This window comes from Astatotilapia calliptera, chromosome 5, assembly GCF_900246225.1.
Source record: "Astatotilapia calliptera chromosome 5, fAstCal1.2, whole genome shotgun sequence".
NCBI classification, from domain to species: domain Eukaryota; kingdom Metazoa; phylum Chordata; class Actinopteri; order Cichliformes; family Cichlidae; genus Astatotilapia; species Astatotilapia calliptera.
The window spans coordinates 29,711,021-29,733,978 of NC_039306.1; the positions used below are offsets into that span (position 1 = coordinate 29,711,021).

A 22,958-nucleotide genomic window follows, 5' to 3' on the forward strand; every position below is an offset into this window, starting at 1 on the left:
CAACTGCTGTCTCATCTCTTCTTGTACAGCTACTAAAAGTTTGAAATAGCATTAAATCCAGTGGCATACAGTTTCACATCTTGCTTGTGTTCCAAGTGACCCAGCTATATAGAGTGGTATCTAACAAAGCCTCAGACACATGCTGATTTTAAAAATAGAAAGGCATGCCAACCATGCAGTCATGACTTGTGCTGCCATCTGGTGGCCAGAAAACATATTTATTATACTGTGGGTAATTATACAGACTGATATGTTTTAAGTTGGGGTTTGTTTTGTTGTTGTTGTTGTTGTTTTGTCTTTTGTAATTTTAGATTATGCCTCAGTATTATGTACAAAAACAAAGTAAAAGTTGGGGAAAATATACAGGTCATGCACCAAGTTGTCCCAAGAATTCAAACTAATCTTGTTGATTTACACAGTGGAAGTTATTTTCAACAGAACTGTAACATTATTATCATTATTATCGTTACCAACAGTGCAGTGTGCCTCATTTGTTTTCAGGAAAGAGTTCTTGCAGTGATGACGATGTTCAGAAGGCGGATGTTTCCTCCACTGGTCAAGGGGTCATTGACAAGGACCATCTGGGGCCACTGCTCCTACAGGTCAGTTTGGGGACAATCACTCGGGGGCAAAAGAGTAACACCAATTAGCTCCCCCTCCATATGTTGGATCTGTGTTTTGGTGACATTGCTGACATGTAGCTGATAAAAATGTCTCAGCTGGTTTCTTTTTAGACGGACAAAGCAGTAATAATTAAAAAAAAAAAACTAATGCTATTTGCATTGACGGGCCTTCACTCCATTTGGCTCTCCTTTCTTCTGCCCTTGCTCTTTTAGGCCTTGGACGGCTTTCTCTTTGTGGTAAACCGGGAGGGCAGCATCGTGTTCGTGTCGGACAACGTGACGCAGTACCTGCAGTACAAACAGGAGGAGCTCATCAACACCAGCGTGTACAATATCATCCATGACGAGGACCGAGAGGAGTTTCACAAGAATCTCCCCAAGTCTAATGGTGAGACACGAGTGTTTATTATGTTTGTGCAAACACATTTAAGATGCATAAAACATAACAACACACACATAAATGGTGGATCACTTGCACACGTGGTTAAAGAGTCTGCATCTTTTTTTTTTTTTTTTTTTTGCATCACAGCACCCAATGGAGCATCGTGGGGTGGAGAGGCACCTCGTCAGAAGAGCCACACGTTCAACTGTCGCATGCTGGTCAGCTATGTTCACAGTCAGACTCATGGACTGCCAGAAGAAAGAGCGGGAGGCCAACGCTATGAGACTATGCAGTGTTTTGCTCTCACTCAGCCCCGGGCCATGATGGAGGAGGGAGATGGCAAGTCATTGTTGATAAGCTTGTTTTGTTTTTTTTAGTGTTAGAGCCACATTAAGAAAATAAATAATAATTAGTGTCCATTTTTAGACTAAAGTCAAAATTTCGAGCTTATACTCGAATTATCATTTTGGTAAAAAGTCGAAATTTGAAGAGTACAGTTGTTATTTCAAGCCAAACAATTGCCACAGCTCCTATACTCTCTACAAATTGCATTGTGTAGATGAGTTAGTGAAACTATTTGATCAGCTCTCTTATTGTGTCTTATTGCACAAGGGTGTAACCATCGGTATCTTTCCATCTGTCTACTGCCAGACATGTCAAGTTTGTGTGGATTATTCTTTTTCCCTTCTGACCACATGCAGCTTTCTGCACCATCTTTAACATCCTTATGTTTATACTCATTCGTACCATACTTTTATGTTTAAAATTTGTGGTTTAAAACCAGATGTACTTTCATTACCTTTTGCCTTATTTGGCTTCCTCTTAAATATTCCAAATAGTTCTGTATCCATAAACAAAATAGTAACTGTCCCGTTCTGCCTCCACTGTAGTTACATGAGGATTTAACATGGCGCTGTCTCTTTCCTCAGATTTGCAGTCATGTATGATATGTGTGGCACGACGCATCACTGCAGTAGAGCGGACAGAGAGGTTTAGCACTCGTCATGAACTGTCTGGTAAGTGTTTGCTGTATGACATGTAATGGAGACACCTGAGAATTTAAAAAATAATAATAATAAAAATTAAGTACATTTGGGGGGAAAAATGCATTTTAACCAGCTACAGCGACAAGGCTTATATTATTTTTCATACTGTGAGTTTCTCTGTGTTTGTCTGTGTGTCATCGTGGAACACATACTGGAGCAAGACGTAACACAAAGCCCGCTCGGACACTTTTGAAGCTCTTGTTTGTGCAATAGCATTGCAGTCACGCACGGTATACTCGCAAAGCTTGTGTGTAGCTAAAAATAAAGCATAGTTGTTATTGTTTTTCACATAGTGAGTCTGTCTCTGTGCGAGTGTAATTTTGGCTAAATTTGGCTTTGGAGACCCAGACTGCAGCAGGAATTACCACAATCTCTGAATATGCCTGTCTGTGGACAGATTTAGTCAACAGGAGACTGTCACAGCCGTAAAACAGACACACACTCTACTGCTTCAGTTAGTTGACATCAAAGTGATTGTGATCTGATGACATCTTATTTAATGTTTTTTGGTTTGGGTTCTGTTTTTTTGTTGCTTTTGTGTTGTTTCATTTTTTTAAAAATAGAAGTATATTGAAGCTCTACAGCAAACATGAATTACAAAAGTTTTTGTGTGTGTGTGTCATGCACTATTCTTTCATGATTTCTGGCAATATAAGGCACGTGAAGAATTGGTCAGTTCAAGCTTTACGGTGCTAGAAACATCCATGGATTTGGATTTCCTTGGATTTGATAGCAACAAACAGTTGCTGCAGATGTGTCAGCTGCACATCAATGTTGTGACTCTCCTGTTTCACCACATCCCAAAGATGCTCCGTTGGGCTGAGATCTGGGGACTGTGAAGGTCATATGAGTACAGTGACCTTCTTGTCATGTTCAAGAAACCACTTTGGGATGATTTGAACTTTGCGACATGGCACATGCTGGAAGCAGCCATCAGAATACGGGTACGCTGTGGTCATAAAAGGATAGACTATTTCAGGCCATTCTCTGTAAACTCTAGAGATAGTTGTGTGGGAAAATCCCAGTAAAACATCAGTTTCTAAATTACTCAGACCAGGCCATCTAGCACCCACAACCATGTTGCATTCAGAGTCACTCAATCGACCTTTCTTCTCCATTCTGATGCTTGGTTTGAACTTCAGCAAGTTGTTTTGACCATATCCAAATGTCTAACGAGTTTACATGGACAATGCAATGAGTTCATTGTGACTGGCTGTTTAGCTGTACAATACAGTGTCCGTGTTTTGTTAAGCACAGCAGCTGTGCATAACACAATTATTTTAAATTTAATGAATATTATAAATTATGTAGGTGGTGCTACAGAATAAATCCACCCATGTCACAAATATGAACAGTTAGGCAGTGTTATTTAGAAATGTCTGTATTATATACACATGGACTAAACCGAAAGCTTCTTTCTCCTCAACACCACCAGCTCACTTGGGATTTTCTGTTGTAGGTAAACTGATTGAAATTGAACAGCAGAACTCTCTTCACACGACCATGCGCCCAGGGTGGGAAGACCTGGTTAGACGCTGCTTGCAGATGTTCATCCATCGAAGTGAGGGACAGCCGTGGTCCTTCAAACGCCACTACCAAGATGGTATGCATTTCTGATTCTCCATTACTATATATGTGTGCAGTAACATCTTTTGTTTGGTTGCTCTTAGGCATGTCATCTTATTACAATCTTTGTTTTGTAGGTTAAGGCTCCTTGTACATACATAAGAGGGTAACAACACTAATAACAATCTTACTCTAGCAAAAGACATGAGCTATGTAGCTAAACTTTCTGGGGTGTATAGTTATTGACCATGCAGGGTGCCTTGGTTATAGTAAACAGTGAATGATCTCTATGCTGACTTTATAATATTAAAGGTCTTGCTGAAGAGGGGACTGTATGGCAGCTGGTTTATTACCTATGGATGTTTTAATATTCGTAGTATGTTTAGTTTTTTTTGTCAGCTATTTTGGAGGAGTGACATTATTTTCTCTCTTCTTTTTTCTTGCTCCAGCTTTCCATAATGGCCATGCGGAGACACCTCTTTACCGGTTCTCACTCTCAGATGGAACCCCTGTCACAGCTCAAACAAGAAGTGACCTCTGCAGGAATCCCAGCACAAATGAACCACACTCTTTCCTCTCCACACACCTGCTGCAAAGGTGCAAATTGTCTAATGAACAATATGATTTCATCATGTTTCATTCCTTTCTACAGCTTAATCGTTGTTCTGTTTTCATTTGTATTTTTGTAGGGAGCATAATGGTTATCGGGGGAACCGTGGTGGTGGCATGAGGCCTCAGACCATGGGTATGAACAACCCCAACCAACAGATGAACATGGGCCCAGGAGGTGGGATGGCCATGAACAGGGGCTACGGTATGACTGAGCAGGGCAACGTGCCACAAAGAGGAGTGCCGCCGTACGCTGGGGGCAACCGGATGAATCCGATGAATCAAATGAGTCCCATGCATCATTCTATGCATCAAATCAATTCCATGCATCAGATGAACAACATGGGTCATATGAATCAGATGAACTCCATACATCCAATAAATTCCCCCATGAACTCAATGAACCAAATGGGGTCCATGAATCAGATGGGCCATCATGGTATGCATCAGCAGCAACAACAGCAGCACCAGCATCAGCAGATGGCCCCGTTCCATGGACCTGGAGGTGGACCTGCAGGTGCAGGGTATGGGATGGGAATGACAAGCCCTCCCCAAGCCAGTCCAGGGATAAATTGTCCTCCGCACAACGTCGTGGGTTCCCCCAGAGTCCGAGGTAGCCCCTTCTCTCCCGGAGGTATGAGCCAACTATTCTGAAACGGCCGAATTTAAAACAAAATTGAATATAGTGGTATGAAAAAATATTTTTGTTGTTGTTGTTGTTTTGTTTTTTGTATATTTCTCACACTTGCATGTTTTAAATTAATTATTTAAAAGTAAAATTGAAAAATCAGACAAGGATAACAACACTAAATACAAAATGCAGTTTTTAAATAATGATTTCATTCATTAAAATTCAGTAAAATTGACCCAACCCTTCCTAGCCCCATGTGAAAAGTAATATTCTCCATAAATCATGAATTAACGGCGATAAACCACATTTTTTGGAAAGCTGTGTTCAGTTTCACCAGCCACACCCAGGCCTGATTACTGCCAGACCTGTTGAGTCAAGAAGTTGCTTATATAGAATGTGCCTAACAAAGTGAAACAGGCTAAAAGATTGCAAAAAGCAACACACCATGAACTGTAGGCCTCACTTGCTTCGGTTTTTAGGTTTACTTCGTTTTTCATATAGGGCCAGGAAAGAAGAAATCAGCTTGTTAACTGTACTTTAGTTATAAATAGTTAAAACTTTCTTTTTTATTTGGTGTGTGTTCAGTAGATTTACTCTGGTTGTGTCCTTTGTAGGTATGAACTCTCCCATGAGCTCCACTCATGCCGGTAACTCAGGAGGTGGAGGAGGAGCTACCACCTTCTCCAGCAACTCATTGAATGCCCTTCAAGCCATTAGTGAGGGAGTGGGCAATCCAATGCCTTCCCCACTCACTTCTCCTCCTCCTCACAAGCCCGACAGCTCCCCAAGCATCAACTCTACCAATCAAGCAGCAGGGGGACCCTGTAAAACTTCCCTCCCAGCCTACTCGGACTCCAGGAGCCCAGGAAGCTCACTGGGGACTGGTGGAGAGCAGCAATCTCAGCAGCACCCACACACCCCCACCAGTGAGGGCCCTCCTGACAAGCCAGACAGTCAGGCCAGCAGAGAGGCAAGTCTGGGTGTGGGAGAAACCAACAGACGGGTTCCCGACACAAAGTGCCACCAGAAGCTTTTGCAGCTCCTCACCTCTCCTACAGATGAGCTCCACACAGCAAGCTCCGGGCCCAGCTCCACACCTGAGAGTAAAGATGCAACAGCTGGTGTCACCAGTCCCTCCTCCTCTACGGGAGTGTCATCCTCTACAAGCGGCAATCATGCTGCTGTTTCCTCCTCTGGTAGCACAGGAAATGTAAATAACCAGTCACTGCAGGAAAAACACAAGATTCTCCACAAGCTCCTGCAGAATGGGAATACTCCTGATGAAGTGGCTCGCATCACAGCTGAGGCCACAGGAAAAAGCAGCTTGGATTCTGGGGCACCAGAGCCAGGGCCTGCCACCAGTGGAGTGGTTAGGGGGTCAGAATCAAAGCAGGAGCAGCAGAGCCCTAAGAAGGAGAAGCCCAATGCCCTCCTTCACTACCTCCTCAATAAGGATGACTCTAAAGAAGTGGGGGAGATAAAACCAAAGGATCTGGATGGGAAAGGTGCTCAGGGGCCAGGGGTCACCAGCTCTGATCACCATAGCATAGAAAGCAAGGTCAAGTTAGAGCCAGCTGATGAGGTAGGCTCAAAATCTCTCTTGCATGCATGTTCTCAAATACATCATCTTCTCAGACATCGTTTCTGATCCTTCCTGTTTTGTTTTGTTTTTGTTTTTTTGTTTTTTTTTTTCATGGTTCAGACCCTGGAGACCATTCTAGGTGTTCCCAGGAACAACCCCGGCTTCTTCCCTGACTCAGATCCCAGAGCTGGGAAGGAAACTGGAAACAAACAGGGAAATATTCCAGACAGTTTACATGGTACGTCAGTCAGTATAATCAAGTGCATCATGTGATTTGACTCAAGTGCTGAGCAGTAATACACAGAAGAGTGTGAAGGGACCTTAAACCTGGTTTTGTATTTGTTTCAGATGGAGAGAGAGCCCCCATTCTTCCAAGTCCGCGTGTTGCCTATCAAAGAGCCTTGTCCTTGGATTCCAAACCCATGAGTGGAGAGGGAGGAATGGGAGGCAGTCTGGCTACAAGAAGAAATATTTCCTCTTCCACAGTGGTCAAACAAGAGAACATGGACGTTCCAATCCGAGGAGCTGTGCCTAATGGCTATCCTGCAGGCATGAGTGTGTGTCCACCAAGAGGCAATCCTACAAGTAACTTAAGCACTTACTTCCTAAAATATCTAATATCTCCAAGTTTTCTCTTTATACCTGTTCAACAGAATAAACTGCATGAGAAATTTTTTTTGAGTTCTACTTACTTTAACATTTTTAGTTACAGCCACCACCTTTAGCACACAGAAGCTACTCCCTTGACTGACAACACCCAGTAATGAAACACTCTGTATATTTTCCTGTTATTCAGGAGGCATGGGCAGAGGCATGGGTATTCCTCAGCGCCCTCCCATGGCAGGGCCAGGGGAATGGGGGATGCAGAGATCCAGCGGCAGCCCTGTAGCTGGACCAGGACACCCTGGCATGGGTCGCTCTGGTCCACTGGGAGGACCCTTAATAAACCGCTCCATCAGTGCACCGGGAAACACCAGATCTATGCTGCAGCAGCAGCTCATGGATATGGGTATGTCACATGTCTCTGTTGTAGACTGAACCTAAAAAAAATGCCCTTAATTTGTGTGCAACATACTAACATGACTATTTAAAAGCTTTCTGTTAAGTGCATTGTGAACCATACATGCATTTCTATCATGTCTCTAGGTAACAGTGATGCTAATGTAGGCATGAGACCTTTTTCTGGACACGGTCCCCCACCTCAGTCACCCTCCTGGCCTGACTCTGCCATGGGAATGGAGAGACCACAGAATAACATAAACAGGTGAACCTTCAGCACCAATCCCACATTTATTTTCTCTTGTATTAGATGTCGAGCTGAACTCAGCAGCTAACATTATTAGACTCTGAAGGTGTCATTTTGAAAACTTGTTCGTTATGGTTTTTTTGGTTTGGTGTTTAGGGACCCATTTGCACACCCCCTGGAAGAACTGTTGGGGCCTCTGCCCAATAGTGAAGGGCCAAGTGATGAACTTGTAGACCAGTTGGACTCTCTGCTCAAGGCTGCTGATGTCAGTACTCTTCAGGAGATAGACCGAGCTCTAGGCATCCCTGAAATCGTAGGCCAGGTAGGAGACACACTTAAGTCATAACTTCACTAGTGCCATTGTTAGAACCACTTTTGGCTTAACATGCACAGGAATTCTAGTAAAGTTTAGTCCACTAACAAACCAACCTCTCTGTACGCCAGGCCCAGGGACCTGATGGCCTTCAGCACAGCCAAGATCAAAGCCAGGGTCCATGCCCACCACCATCGGGGCCATTCCCAGGGCCTGATACCTCCTTAGGCATGGACCAAAAACCCATGTATGGCCAAGGCTACCCAGGCCCCCCCTCGATGGGCATGCAGCCTGGATATGGTGGCAATGCAATGCAAGGCCAGTCTCCTGGAACCTTCAGTCCCATGATGAATCAGATGGGGCAGCCAGGGGGTTTTCCTGGCATGGGGGGTATAGGCAACCCCCGTGCAAACATGCCAAGACCTCGCATGATGACTGCCAACAAGCCTCTGAGACTTCAACTACAGCAGAGACTACAAGGACAACAGGTAATCTCTCTATGACACACTTTTTTAAAGGTAGTCTTCCAGACTTCCAACTTGTTTCTTTGAAATCTGTCTTCTTGTATGTTTGTTAAATATGGATGTGAAAAAATAGTATAAAGGAATAACAAGGTGTATTTATCTCATCTCACCCGGCAGTTTATGAACCAGGCACGACAAGCTGTAAAGATGGAAAGTACCCCTGGAGGAAACCCTGTCATACGCACAGGCATGCAACCTGGCATGGGTGGACAGGTATGTAGACAGTACTTCATCTGTAATGTAGCGTGCGTTCACTCGACACGGCAGCAAAGCTCCAACTTACCTATTTAACACTGAGCATTGTTGTTCTCTGCAGCCGGGTTTCCTGAGTGCCCAGGTGTTAGCTCAGCGCAGAGAGTTGCAGTTAAGAAGGCAGCGGATGATGATGATGATGCAGCAGCAGCAGCAAGGTCAGGGGGCAGCAGGTACCTTCAGCCCTCCTCCTAATGTCACAGCACCAACAGGCATGGATAATCCAATGGGCCCCCCCCCCCATGAACCAGCCTGGACAGCAGGCTTTCAACTATGGAGGCAACTACGGTGAGTTGGCTGAGATAGAGCCAGCTGTCAGTATCCTTTGTCATATCCTCCTGAAGTTTCACACTCAACAACTGTTGCACTATTTGCAGGGATGAACCAGCAGGGGGACCCAGCCTTCATGACTCCAGGTTGCAGCCCACCAGGAAATATAATGCCAGGAAGAATGGGAGGCCCACCACAGAATGCAATGATGCCAGGAATGCAGGGAAATCCACAGGGAGGGCACTCGTACCCATCTGGAGACTTGAAAGGATGGCCGCAGGGTGGAATGCCACGTAACATGTATGCTGCATCATGCTTCCTTTAGTCATCAGTTGTTTAAGTGTTACTTAACAGAAACGTTCCTAAGCACTTCTCAAAATCAAGTTACAGAGGTAATTTACTTTTCATTTTTCTCCTTGTCTAGGTCCTATCCTCAACAGTTCCCCCAGCAGGGCAATCAGGGCCAGTTTGGACCCATGATGATTAACAACTCTATGGGGGGACCCGGGCCGGTCAGCGGGGCTGGTGCAGGACAGATGGCTCAAATGCCAGGACAGATGCAGGGTCAAATGGGAATGAACTCCATGGGGATGGGCCGAATGCCAATGGGACCTGACCAGGTGGATAATTTTAGGGTCTTACATGTGTTTCAGCTGCTGCTCGGAGGATTTCCGTTTGTAACTGTCTGTCTGCTTTGTGTGTTTTTTGCAGAAGTATTGCTGAGGACCTGTGGCTCGTGACAGAATCTGGACCTTTCAGCTGTGGCAGATTTAGCTGAACAAGGAGAGGAACTGGACGCAGACGCACACACATATTCACCACACACACAGTAGAGTTCCCCCAGCATAAATTTTGACACAAAGAACTCAGCACAACATGCTGCTCGCCCTAGAGGGTGTGGGCTGAAAGGACAAATGATTTGTGCTAGGTTTCATCCGCACACATGTATACAGAAATCCGATACGGCTGTGTGTTTGCACGTGCGTTTGTGTGTGACCTGAAGCTGTCAGGCAGTATTCAGCGTCACAGCCAGACTGCAGAACAGGACTACGGTACAACTGGCTGTGGCTGCACTTTACCACAAGGCTTCTGTTTCGGGGGGTGAGAGATTGATGCAATATTTCTTCATTACAGCCTTACTAGAGATTCAATGCCTTCACAACAATGTTTTGTTTTTTTTTCTTCCTTATCCTTTGGATGCGCCTCATTCTAAAGTCATTGGAAGCTATAAGCACACAGTTTACTATGTTATGCAGATTGGAGCAATAACTCTTGCCTTTATGCTTTAGACTGTACCTGAGCATCATAATCCCTGTTATAAGCAAACAAATGGTACTGCAGTATTAGATGTCTCAAATGTTCTCTGTGAATATGAATTGTAAATATTCTACAATATATTATCAAACATGCTTTTTAAAGGCCCGTTCTTGCACAAAGTATGAGACCTGGTTGTATTTTTGTGTCCCATAGGTCAATGCTGATCTGATTTCCTTTTTTTTTGTTTTTTTTTTGTTTTCATTTACAGAATGCTTTTTAATTTTGGAAACAAAACAATAAGGTTATGTATTACGTTTTTTAGGCACTTTTTAACTTGCGACGAGTATCTGATGCGTTGAAGGTTTGAGCTTTGACGTCATCAGCAGTGTTCCCCCCTCCCAGGAGCAGCAGCAGCTCTGTCAGTCCAGCTTTTTTTTTTATTTTTTATTATTATTATTATTATTCACACGATGTTCTGTTTCGACTGTTATCAGCTTGCTGAATCTACCTTTTCAACATGCGCAATCCAAAGATGTTTTTCCACATGTATAGTTTCTGAGGTTTCTGGTGTACATTTTTTACATTGTGTTATATTATTCTGATGGTAAATGGGTACATATCATTGGATCTGTAAAAGCTTTGGGTGGTTATGGACATGAGATGGATTGTTCCACAGTGGGAAAGTGAGGTGCAGTGGGGAGAGGACTGGAAAAAAAAAACACGCATGTTTTGTTGTGATGTAGAAAAAAAACAAAACAAAAAAAAAACATCCACTTTAAGACATATCAATATCTCATCTATTTTTCAGGAAACAACTTCATCTTATGTCCAGACTTTGTTACTTCAGGAGAAAAAGAAATAAAAAATAAAAAAAATATCTTGAAGTTTGAATGAAGTGCAAAAAAGAGGCAGGAGATCATTTGGTTTGTTTTTCTTTCTTTGGAGGTAAGATAAGCTGTTATTTTACAGGATGTATATTACAGATTTTTTTTTTTTTTTCTCTGATGTTGATATTGATATAAAATACAAATTTCTATTTAAACACTCCTGGCTCTCCAATTATTTACTGTTCATAAGCTGTGATGCCTGTGTGCAGTTCTCTACACGTCAGTAAATATCAGCGGGTGCGCTGCGTTGTCAGAATGATTAGTTTGATCGTACAAAATGGATGCGAGGAGGAGGGGCGCTTCTGCTGTCAAGTTACTGAAAATAAGACGTGAAGGATTTGGTGTTCTGTTAGGCTTTTCTTGTATTTTCAGTATCACACTCTAGTCAACCTGGAAACGGTTTCCACTTTCAGGGCATAAAGAAATAAAGTTTGTGGGCTTATTTTCTTTCTTAAATACTTAAGCTATGTGACATAAAGAAGAACAATAATGATAAAAGAAAACTTCCAATTACAAAACAATACCATATTTTAGAAATGAGACAATGAAAGTAAATGGATTCCTGAATAAGTATTGAATTGCACAGCAAAATATTTTACACTGAGAGGGCTTCTGTAAAGAAAATCAATCTTTTTAAAAGAACGATGCAGTTTAACATAGTTCTAATGCAAAATGTTAAACTCGTGACTCGTATAGACTGACTCTTTGCAAATTTATCAACATTCAGTTATTAATGTGCAATCTGCATAAAGCAAAAATACTTAATGTTTATAACAAAGTATCAGTTTGTAGTTTCTGTGAAATGCTTTGGTGTAAAAGAGAATGGTTTTGGTTGAAGGAGCTGATCGATCTCTGGATGGTCGAGTAGGTCATCACAACTTTGTCAAGTACTTCTGACCGGACAGGAAGTGTGGAAACAGAGATATTTACATATGAAATCGCACTCCCTGCTTTGCTCGCTGAATTCTGCTGTTTAAAATAATGCATCCCAAAGTTCCTTTGTTACAGCAAGTTAAATTAAATTTTGTTTATCAAAGGGTGTAAATAAGTACAATCATGTGTAACTCGACAAAACAAAGAGAAATGTGACCAAAGAAAGGAGTTAATGGGGTCAAAACTAATCTGAAATCAAAATCCAAACAAAGAAAGTAAAATAAGTACACAAATGATTGACACTGATCAGTCTGACAAGAAGAAACAACAAAGCTCTGCTGCAGAAGTGCATACGGAGTTTGTAAAGTGTGCACATGCCTTTATATTTATACACACACACACACACACACAGGGGCAAAAAAGTATTTAGTCAGCCACCGATTGTGCAAGTTCCCCCACTTAAAATGATGACAGAGGTCAGTAATTTGCACCAGAGGTACACTTCAACTGTGAGAGACAGAATGTGAAAAAAAAAAAATCCATGAATCCACATGGTAGGATTTGTAAAGAATTTATTCGTAAATCAGGGTGGAAAATAAGTATTTGGTCAATAACAAAAATACAACTCAATACTTTGTAACATAACCTTTGTTGGCAATAACAGAGGTCAAACGTTTACTATAGGTCTTTACCAGGTTTGCACACACAGTAGCTGGTATTTTGGCCCATTCCTCCATGCAGATCTTCTCGAGAGCAGTGATGTTTTGGGGCTGTCGCCGAGCAACACGGACTTTCAACTCCCGCCACAGATTTTCTATGGGGTTGAGGTCTGGAGACTGGCTAGGCCACTCCAGGACTTTCAAATGCTTCTTACGGAGCCACTCCTTTGTTGCCCGGGCGGTGTGTTTTGGATCATTGTCATGTTGGAAGACCCAGCCTCGTTTCATCTTCAAAGTTCTCACTGATGGAAGGATGTTTTGGCTCAAAATCTCACGATACATGGCCCCATTCATTCTGTCCTTAACACGGATCAGTCGTCCTGTCCCCTTGGCAGAAAAACAGCCCCATAGCATGATGTTTCCACCCCCATGCTTCACAGTAGGTATGGTGTTCTTGGGATGCAACTCAGTATTCTTCTTCCTCCAAACACGACGAGTTGATTTTATACCAAAAAGTTCTACTTTGGTTTCATCTGACCACATGACATTCTCCCAATCCTCTGCTGTATCATCCATGTGCTCTCTGGCAAACTTCAGACGGGCCTGGACATGCACTGGCTTCAGCAGCGGAACACGTCTGGCACTGCGGGATTTGATTCCCTGCCGTTGTAGTGTGTTACTGATGGTGACCTTTGTTACTTTGGTCCCAGCTCTCTGCAGGTCATTCACCAGGTCCCCCCGTGTGGTTCTGGGATCTTTGCTCACCGTTCTCATGATCATTTTGACCCCACGGGATGAGATCTTGCGTGGAGCCCCAGATCGAGGGAGATTATCAGTGGTCTTGTATGTCTTCCATTTTCTGATGATTGCTCCCACAGTTGATTTTTTCACACCAAGCTGCTTGCCTATTGTAGATTCACTCTTCCCAGTCTGGTGCAGGTCTACAATACTTTTCCTGGTGTCCTTCGAAAGCTCTTTGGTCTTTGCCATGGCGGAGTTTGGAGTCTGACTGTTTGAGGCTGTGGACAGGTGTCTTTTATACAGATGATGAGTTCAAACAGGTGCCATTCATACAGGTAACGAGTGGGGGACAGAAAAGCTTCTTACAGAAGACGTTACAGGTCTGTGAGAGCCAGAGATCTTCCTTGTTTGAGGTGACCAAATACTTATTTTCCACCCTGATTTACGAATAAATTCTTTACAAATCCTACCATGTGAATTCATGGATTTTTTTTTCACATTCTGTCTCTCACAGTTGAAGTGTACCTCTGGTGCAAATTACTGACTTCTGTCATCATTTTAAGTGGGGGAACTTGCACAATCGGTGGCTGACTAAATAATTTTTTGCCCCACTGTATATATATATATATGTAGAAATGAAATGCCTGCTTTTTCTTTGGGTCTAAAAGTTGTTTTTGAATCAAAACACCTGGGAGGTTTAGATGGGAGATGACTCTTTGGTTAAATTGTTATCATCTTGTCCACAACTGAAACATTAAGACACTAAGCCACAGGAAAATACTGCTATATTTAAAGTATTACTGAAAAGAAACCAGTAACTGGAGTGTAAGTGGAAAACGGCCTGTAATTTCGCCTTATCTGCAGTAACTGAGCAAAACGTTTCATTTCTGCTAATGCACTGTAATATGTTCATAAACAAAGTAAGAGTGAGTAGTTCTGATCTGCATCCTTATATTTTATTACTGATTCTTGCAAGACTTGGTGATCCTTTGTTTTTGATTCTATAATTAGTCATGTTTACATGTTTTCAATTAAAGATCACAGGTGTGGAATCAGTTGAGCAGTAAGTCAAAAGCAAAGGTATAATGGAAAAGGGCAACAATCGAGTAAAGTTCATTTATCGCAGTACAGTAAGCTCCTTCGTCTCTAAAAACACGCCATACTGTGTAAATGTGATATGTGTTAAGATTGCCACACGATGGCGCTGTTGTCTTCCTCTATCATCCTTGACACACGTACACAGCGGATAATCAAGACTTGCAATGTTTTTCATGCTCGCCAGAGGACAATAGAGTGGGGGAGTTGGAGGCAGGGGTTTGATGATGATTTATGTTTATTGACTCTGGGATTAAAATGATCATTGTTATTAAGACTGAGGCCAAAATCCTCGACACAGTCCCGACTGGATTTAACTGTAATTAAAAAAAAAAGTACAAACTTCTTATAGAGGCTGCCCGGCCCAGAGATAATGTTACATATGTTTAACAGTTTAACTGCTCAGTAATATCATAAATGATGAAAAAAGTGTTAAATAAGTCCACTCGTGGAAGCTTCTCCTAGAACTAAAACAGTGTAGTTGTTTTTCCCCCTTGTTTTCTTTCCTCTTTTAAGTATATATAGCAAACTTATGGCATACGACTGTACTGTGGGAATCTCTATCCGACAAACTCTCTGTCTCTCCCTCTCTCTCTCTCTCTCTCTCTCTCGGTGTTGGCGTGTTTCCCGGCCCATCTGCGGCCTGGCCTGTGGATTACTGTTTGTTAATGTTTCAATCAGCTGTGTGTTGAGGAATGTGGAGCTATTTAACCTGAACTTCCCCAGGTGTGCCGAGGCGCCGCTCAGTCTGGGCCCCGCCGCCCTCCCCTGCCCTTGGCACAAAGCTATCACACAAACACAATCACACACTGGCCACGCCGGGGCTGCAGCTGTGCGCATCGCACCGCAGGGAAATGGGAAAAACATTGCACCAGGGAGACAGAATAAATCTTATAACGAATCGCCTCGCCAAAGCCATTTAACTCCTTCGGTGCCGGCAGATTTTTATTTTTTCGACTGCTGATTTACACGAGAACATATTGAAACACCATATTTAAATGGATGTTTTATGTAGTGAAGAAAAGCCTTTTGTTTTTATTTGATTTTATTTGCTGATCAATGGGCTTATCTTTGCCACAGAATTCGACAGATGTTGGGGGAATAAATGAAAACCTTCGACAGAACATGTGTCACTAATGCGTGGTTTTAATTTAAAGTTTATGTCAAGACCGTATCTGTAAGGATATTTAAATGTGTAGATTTAACGTGTGACTTCCTCTTGTAATGTGATACTTTAATGGCTTTTAGTGAGTCAAATTACCAATTAAACTGGCTGTGAACCAGTAGGTTTACCACCAGCTTTGGTTTTTAACTTTACTTGAAAGTAGGTGTAGCACTTTTCTGTGACAAATAGTTTACGCTCTCCTAAATAAGAATATATGAGTGTACTTGTGTGATTTATTGGAATCCTAATAAGGCTTTAAAGGTCATCATAGCGTAATCACCATGCAGTGTTATTTTTCACAGTTACAGCTCCCAGCAACGAAACCTCCCCAGGTATAGCACGTGAGTCAGATACCTTCTCACTCCCGCACACAGACACAGTGACACAGAGGGATCTTGTTCAAAAATAATGATCTTGTTTTAATAAAAACACCAAATAATGTACATTGTAAGAAAACAATATCTTCACATATTGTGGCATTGTAATATACAATACAGTTTGTCGCTCAGGAATCTGAGAAATTAACTTTTTTTTCTTTTTAAATCTTTTACAAAAAATGTTGAATCCTCTACATGGTTTACACAAAATACAAAGAGCAGTAACAGAAACGTTAGCTTTCTTTAGAAACTCTGCAAGCAACGGGCGATGCCGGTTGCGCTGAACTTCTCTTGGTCCCCTGGCTAACCCAGTCTATATCTGGACACTCTCTGTTCATCTTCCTCTCGTCCCGTGACCCTCTTATAAATCGAGAACCGTTAAGCGACAAAAGAGAGGCTCGTCGCCGCAGAATGTCCACACAACTTGTTATCTAACACTGGGAGTACGAAACGTCCATACACAGTTCACGGTTGTAATTCTTGATGCGGTTCGAGAAGTCACATTAAGTAGCCTTGTTCATCCCCTCGCTGTGGTTGATGTGATGTGATGGGGCGATGCTCCAAGAGCTCTTAACGACACATGATCCTGTCATCTGAGCATCCGTTCTGCTGGAAGAAGAAAGTAGGTTGATTAGTACAACGCAGGTATATATACATAAATATATATTTTTTTAGCAAAGCACACGAGTTGTTATCCATGCGCAAATTGAGTTTTTACGCACGGGCTTGCAAACTTTACGCACGCGCACCGACACTTATATACATGTTTTTATCTGAATGCATGCAGCTCTGTTTGGACTATTGCCCATTCCCTGATTCATTCAGTATGAGTGGCGAGAAATTTACCTCCACTGAGATGCTGGCGAGCTCCGCGTTCAGGGTGGTAAGCGGCGTGCGGGGCACGCTGCTGACGGTGTGCTGGCGGCTCTTCTCCGGCTCGTCCAGTTCGACCTGCAGGTCCCAGATGTAGTCAATGACGTGCTGCAAGATCTCCACTTTGCTAGCCTTCTTGTTTGTGGGCAGAGTGGGCACGAGCTCCTTCAGTTTGCTGTAGCAGCTGTTCATGTCCTGGAGGAATACGCTCATCTGCTCGTCCAGCAGCGGGATCTTGCACTTGGAGATGGTCAGACTCTGATCGGACAGGCAGCGCACCACGTCCTCGCCTTTGCTCTTCAGGGCACAGGTAGATCCGACAACCTTCATCTTGATTAGTGTAGCTTCCAAAAATGAAGAGAAAGAAGAGTTATTGGGTTGGTCTCCTTTTTCAGGACTGATAGCAACGCAATGTTGACAGTTCGCAACATCCACATGGGCAAACCTCCCCGGCCTTATAAGAAAGTAGACGCCAGGGGCGGAGCCGAATCGTCCGGTTTGAAGGAGGACGGCCAATGGGACAGCTGCGTTTGTATTGATGGGGGCGGTTCAAAACTTCTCTCTCAGCCAGTGACAGCGCTCGGCTGGTTATCGGGATTTACAATCTGTTTGAGGGATGGCGTTACAAATGGAAACAAATGTGTGTCTTTTATGGGTAATATGTGGGAATCCAGCTGTCCACGGCTTGGGGACTCTGCAGGTGTAGATTGCCTGGGGACAGTCAAAGGGTGGTGAATGGTTGGGTATGCGCTGTGAGAATGCGTGTGGGACGGGATGAATGGAATGAATGGCTAATGATAATTGGGCTACCACAGTGCCTTTTCACAATTGTTGATGCCATTGCAGATGTGGATGACAATAGTACAGTAAAAGTTTAAAGAACTTATTTGGGAAGGAGTTCTGGGAAGGAGTAACCTTTTCTAAAAGTGTATTAGGGTTTCATTTTTTCTTTTAGATTTACGTGATTTGCGTGGAATGCAGCGTCTGAACAGTTAAGCGGTTTATTCAATTTTCTCGATCATTTGCTTATTACTATTCGATGTCACAGTGTTGACCGATTTGGGGAAAAACACGCTCCTAAAATCCTCGCTCTCTTCACTCAAAGCTTTCTTTATACTCACAAACGGGACTTCTTTGGACGAGCACGGTCTCTTTTTCCAGGCTCTCAGCGTTGAAGGAAGACCAGTGTGAGCATCGGCTTCACGGATTCCTTCACATGTTTCTGCAGTGTGCGCTCAGCCTTGTGTGCGTGTATCTGGGTGTGTGTGCGCGCGCGCACTCAGATCGCATCGCTCTGTTCCGAATCTTCCCCCCAGATTGTCCAAACAAGCCCGAGCAGACTGGCAGGCGCCACTGCGGTGACGTCACCCATTCATCCGAGCCTTGACGCCTGTCAGCCTGGCGCCGCTCGGGCGGTCTCCATGGAGACGTTAAACAAGAGAGCGCGCACTCCGGCACTCCTCCATTCACCTGCGTGGCGCGCGGATCCCTGAGAACAAACCGGCTCCGGAGCTTTTGTCGTTCATTTATCACCTTAAAGCAGCGGGATGAGATTACCGCCCCGCGCACCTGCAGAGCAGCTGCTGTCAGCCGGAGCTACAAAGGAGTTAGGACACAAACTAGCTGTAGCATTCCTTGAAACGACCGACATTCACTACGTTACTATTTTAAAAAAAATGCATGCATTTTATTACATGTGCAGGAATTCCGGTGACCACCGTGTTAGTGAGAACCGGTATGAATGCATCATGCATCAAACGCATTTCTTTTCCCTGTCTGCTATTGTCGTGCAAATAATGCAGAAAATCTGAAATAAAAAAAGCTGATAAAGGGAAATTTGTGCCATTAAGCAAATAGAATGGCCGCTCTAAGCGTCATATTGTTACATAATATCTTACTGTTGATTTATTAATGGAATAATACGTTTTATACAGTGTTTAATACATGAGGCATAAAGTTTTAAGTTTAGCTGGTGTGAAAACTGAGCACGTCAGGTAAAGTTCTGAAACAATCCAAACCAGTTTTTTTTCAACTAAGTTTTAAAGTGGAAATAATTTGCCTTGGTATTTGCATAACAATCCCCGTGAAACAGAAAGTAAAAGCAAGTACTGCAAGAAATATGTAGGAGTAGAAACAGATGCATAATGAAAACATTATATAAATGGTTTCCCTTTGTGAAAAGTTTTACAGTCCAGTGCAGGAATGTGTAGAATATGTAAAAAAAGAAAAAGAAAAACTTAAGAGAAAGTGCTGTGCATGGGTATTAAAACTAGCTAACGCATTAATGTAATGCACGAATAAAGTGAACAGTAAGCAGTAAAGTTGCACAAGTATCTGTATAATACCGTGCAATATATTTCTAACAACAACTTTCACTGCCCATGTTTGCAATTGCAGTAATTGTTGTTTTAATGCATATGCATAAAAATAATAATGTATATTTTGATATTTGCGCTGACTGACTGAACTCTTAGCTTTGCATCATTCCTTTTGCAGGAGGAAGAAATTATAAATAGCTTGCTCTCTTCACATTTTAATATAAATGCCATTTATAGCCGCTGCTTATATCTGCACAGATGTTGTGCCATACCAGAGATAACGCCAGTATAACAAACTTAACTACCACCGGCTGTTTCTTCTAGCTGTTGCAGTAGCCTGTAAAAACTTTTTTCTTCTTTACTTTCTTGTCTTTTCTTTTCCCTTTTTTTTTTCTTGCCCTCTGTCCTAGGTCGCAGCTGACAGGGTGGAGGGAAGGCCGGGTGGGCAGAACAATGGGAGTGCGGTGCAGGGATTGTGGGAGAGAATCTAGGCTGGAGCCACAGTGTCTGGAGCGCCCCTCCACTCCCCTCATCCAGCTTTTGTTCAGCTGCAAAAGCTATCAGCACTTCCTACTGACACCAACAATAACTCCACACAGCTGGGCCCTTTTTAGCCTGTTTACAGCACATCAAGGCGAGGGGAGCGAGAGAGAGAAGACAGAGAGAAGAGGCAGAGGAGGGGAAAGAAAAGTGAAACAGCTCCTGATTTTAACTGACAGAATGGCAGTGCCCTCTCTTTCTCTCCCCGCTCCCCTTCCCTCCTTCATCACTGACACAGAATTCATTTCCCCGTGGACTCTTTATATGTGAGCTGATTATGGCTCTGTGTTTTAACTTTTTATTTTTGACAGGCTACTGTTTGTGTCAGTGCTCTTGCAACATCGCACGTCATCAAACGGCAAAAAGAAGCGCTGGTATTTTTCTTTCAAGGACACGGTGTATCTTTGCAGCATTTATGCCAGCACACAAACACTTTTCTGGTAGCTTTTTTTTCCTAGATAAGTTGTTCCATTCGGTGGAGGGGAAACATATTAGCTAATACGCCCTCTTTATCGCTACGGCAAACAGATCTATAAAAGCACACTGCAGGAAGCCGCATGGGTGGGTGGGGGACAAAAGTTGGTGCAGGAATTCACTGGGAGGAAATAGGACATTCCAGTAATGCTTTGACACTTTTGCTGCTGTTATTATTGCTGCAAGGACAATAAGTAGCCCTCGTACTACTTCCTGAAACATGAAAGTGACCAAAGCACAATTATGCTTTCTTGGACAGAGGATTTTAACTTTGGTATGATTCTCCAAATACGCTGTCGAAAAGAAACAGGGTGGAATTTGATTATGAAAAGCGAGTGTCACTTTTTAAGTTTTCAACAATTTTCACTAACATATACAAGCACACACAAATACACACACAAATGCACATGCCACTCCTCGCAGCTGTGGGATTAGTTTCCAGTTCCCAGTCAGGCTCTTCCTGTTTGCTTGATAATGATCACACCTGTGTGCAGGTGTGTGGAGAGGCTCATATGGGACAGGGAGAAGCGGGGTTGGGGGGAAGTGTGGTGTCAGGTATAAAACTTGTGGTACCGCACCACAATGTCACGTCTATCCTCGGATGATTGATTGATGACCCATGGCACCTCAAGTTCCTCACATTCAACACAAGAATGAAGAAAGTTTGTGCTGATCTGTGTGAGATTTTTAGTTGTGTTTTTTAAACATAGTACGTCACACCTTCTGTGGGTGTGTTTCCTTACATCCTCGTGTGCCCCGGCGTGGCCTGGCACCTCCCTGGCAAGCCCAGCCTGTGTAATGACTGAGGACCAGTGGTTAGGACTCACTTCCTGTGGGAGTCCCAGTTCACAGATGTGTCATCAAAAAGTGCAGACCGGCTGGAGCCTCACCGCCTGTTGGGTGTTTTTCCTGTGTGCAGGGAGCAGACTGGGTGGGTGGATGGACGCCCTTCCCTGAAAGGCAGGGGCAGGTTACAGGAATGCTATCTCCATCTGATAGTTGGTGTGCAGCTGAACCTTGTGGAGATCCTTGAAGTTCCCCCCACCCAGGTGTCCTCTGCTCAGCGTCCTTGGCCTGAGAGGAATCATTGGGACAGCTTGGTCCCTCTATATCTGTTTCTCTCAGTTGTGTTCATGTGTATGTGTGCGTTCACCGGACCCAAAGCTCACCCCCTCCTTTTACACCCCTGTGGCCATCTCCCTCCGCCTGGTTCCCACACACACTATCAAAGCCCTTTAATGGTTTCTAATTAGCTCCCCATCTGCTGGTGACAGCGCACTGGTGGCATGCTAAAGCACCCATTGAGAGCATAGGCATTGTGCTCTGGAATACTTTCCACTCCAGTGGCAATTGCCTGGAGAGCGAGCTTTAGCTGGGAGTGCGTGTGTTGTGGGGAGGAGTGGGTGTTCAGAGGTCGGGTGGGAGGACTGGGAGTCTTCTCTACGGCTAGGGGTTCGGGGGAGGGCCGGGGTGGAGGGATACACAATGAGAGACAGTGTTACAGCTTGTTGCAAATCTAATAACACCAGAGTCCCTTTTCCGTTCAGTGGTCATCCCCATCACCCACCAACCCTCCGTCCGCCTAGCAAGTATTTCCCCTCAGCCCTCCCCCTACTTCTTTCGGTTTGACATCACACAGGTGCCATTTTGGATGTTTTAACACAAACTTTATATTGAGGCTGTAGTAAAACTCCAAACACAGCCTGAAGAGATTCTGCCTTCTTGGACTGAACAGCAAACGCACCTCTATAGACACTGTAAATGCAGCCTAATGAGGCCTCTTCATTAGCACAACCTGTCTGTGTGTGAATACTGGCTTTTTGTCAGCTCTTACAAGCCCCTCTCCTTTCCAGGACTTCCAGCAGAGTCCAGGTCCGCTAGTAGCAGAAGGGGAAGCCAGCTGTTCTCAGCTGGTTGCCACAAGATGCCTATGGGGGACAGGCCTGATTGCTGCTGGCTAGCTGCCCCCTGCTGCAGGCAGGAGATGGAGAACAATAAATAAGAGCTTCTGCCTGCGCTCACATGTCCAGCGTTACCTAATTTTACCTGGGACATCCCTGTTGAAATGCATATTGTCTGCAAATGCATAATTTACCCTTAGAGTGAAATCAAAAGTGATGCATTTGTTGTAGTTTGCAAAGTATGTATTTTTGCCATGTGAGAACACAAGCTGCTCCTGAACTCAAGAGAAGATGGGAACTCATTCTGTTGTTTTTAAGATTCCATGGTAACTGAATGCATCCCTTTGAAATGACAAGCAAGGCCTTATGTTAAGCCACATATTTGTGTGTGTGTCTCTGTGTGTTGTGAGACAAATGGCTCGTCACCTGACCTCTCTCTTCATCCCACACACACACACACAGACACACAAACGTGCACATCCCCACAGCTGCACAGAGGCGTCCAGTCAGCACGGCCAGGGGACATGGGAGCCAAAGCCCAACGATGGAGCATGGACAGTGGCAGCTGGGGAGCTGACAAAGCCCCATTCAGAGGGCCCAGACCTGGGGACAATGGCTGGGCCAGGCTGAGCTCTCTCCTCCACTCTTCCACCAAAAGATTAATACTTCAGATGGGCTTCCCTGTGGCAGGCAGGGCTAAAAGGAGAGCCCTCCTATTTGTCACTGAGCATTGTGCGAGTCGCCTGAGAACCAA

General features: G+C 43.8%; 2 protein-coding genes across 2 annotated transcripts in view; one reads left to right on the forward strand and one right to left on the reverse strand.

The window, feature by feature from the left end:
• Window positions 1-11,192, forward strand: part of ncoa3 (nuclear receptor coactivator 3) — a 32,752-nt gene extending 21,560 nt beyond the window's left edge. The window contains 20 exon segments of the mRNA XM_026168757.1: window positions 502-602; window positions 837-1,011; window positions 1,153-1,344; window positions 1,935-2,021; window positions 3,511-3,654; window positions 4,067-4,214; window positions 4,307-4,860; window positions 5,472-6,439; window positions 6,560-6,677; window positions 6,788-7,024; window positions 7,236-7,448; window positions 7,586-7,703; window positions 7,842-8,007; window positions 8,130-8,486; window positions 8,640-8,735; window positions 8,839-9,006; window positions 9,008-9,062; window positions 9,152-9,344; window positions 9,469-9,664; window positions 9,756-11,192. Coding sequence (XP_026024542.1) covers window positions 502-602; window positions 837-1,011; window positions 1,153-1,344; window positions 1,935-2,021; window positions 3,511-3,654; window positions 4,067-4,214; window positions 4,307-4,860; window positions 5,472-6,439; window positions 6,560-6,677; window positions 6,788-7,024; window positions 7,236-7,448; window positions 7,586-7,703; window positions 7,842-8,007; window positions 8,130-8,486; window positions 8,640-8,735; window positions 8,839-9,006; window positions 9,008-9,062; window positions 9,152-9,344; window positions 9,469-9,664; window positions 9,756-9,767 — 4,298 coding nt within the window. The 3' untranslated portion in view covers window positions 9,768-11,192.
• Window positions 11,193-16,114: 4,922 nt separating this feature from the next.
• id1 (inhibitor of DNA binding 1, HLH protein) lies at window positions 16,115-17,423 on the reverse strand. The gene is given in 3 exon segments (XM_026168767.1): window positions 16,115-16,704; window positions 16,945-17,331; window positions 17,334-17,423. Coding segments are annotated over 3 exon segments (498 nt in total). The 5' UTR covers window positions 17,409-17,423; the 3' UTR covers window positions 16,115-16,668.
• Window positions 17,424-22,958: the final 5,535 nt, after the last annotated feature.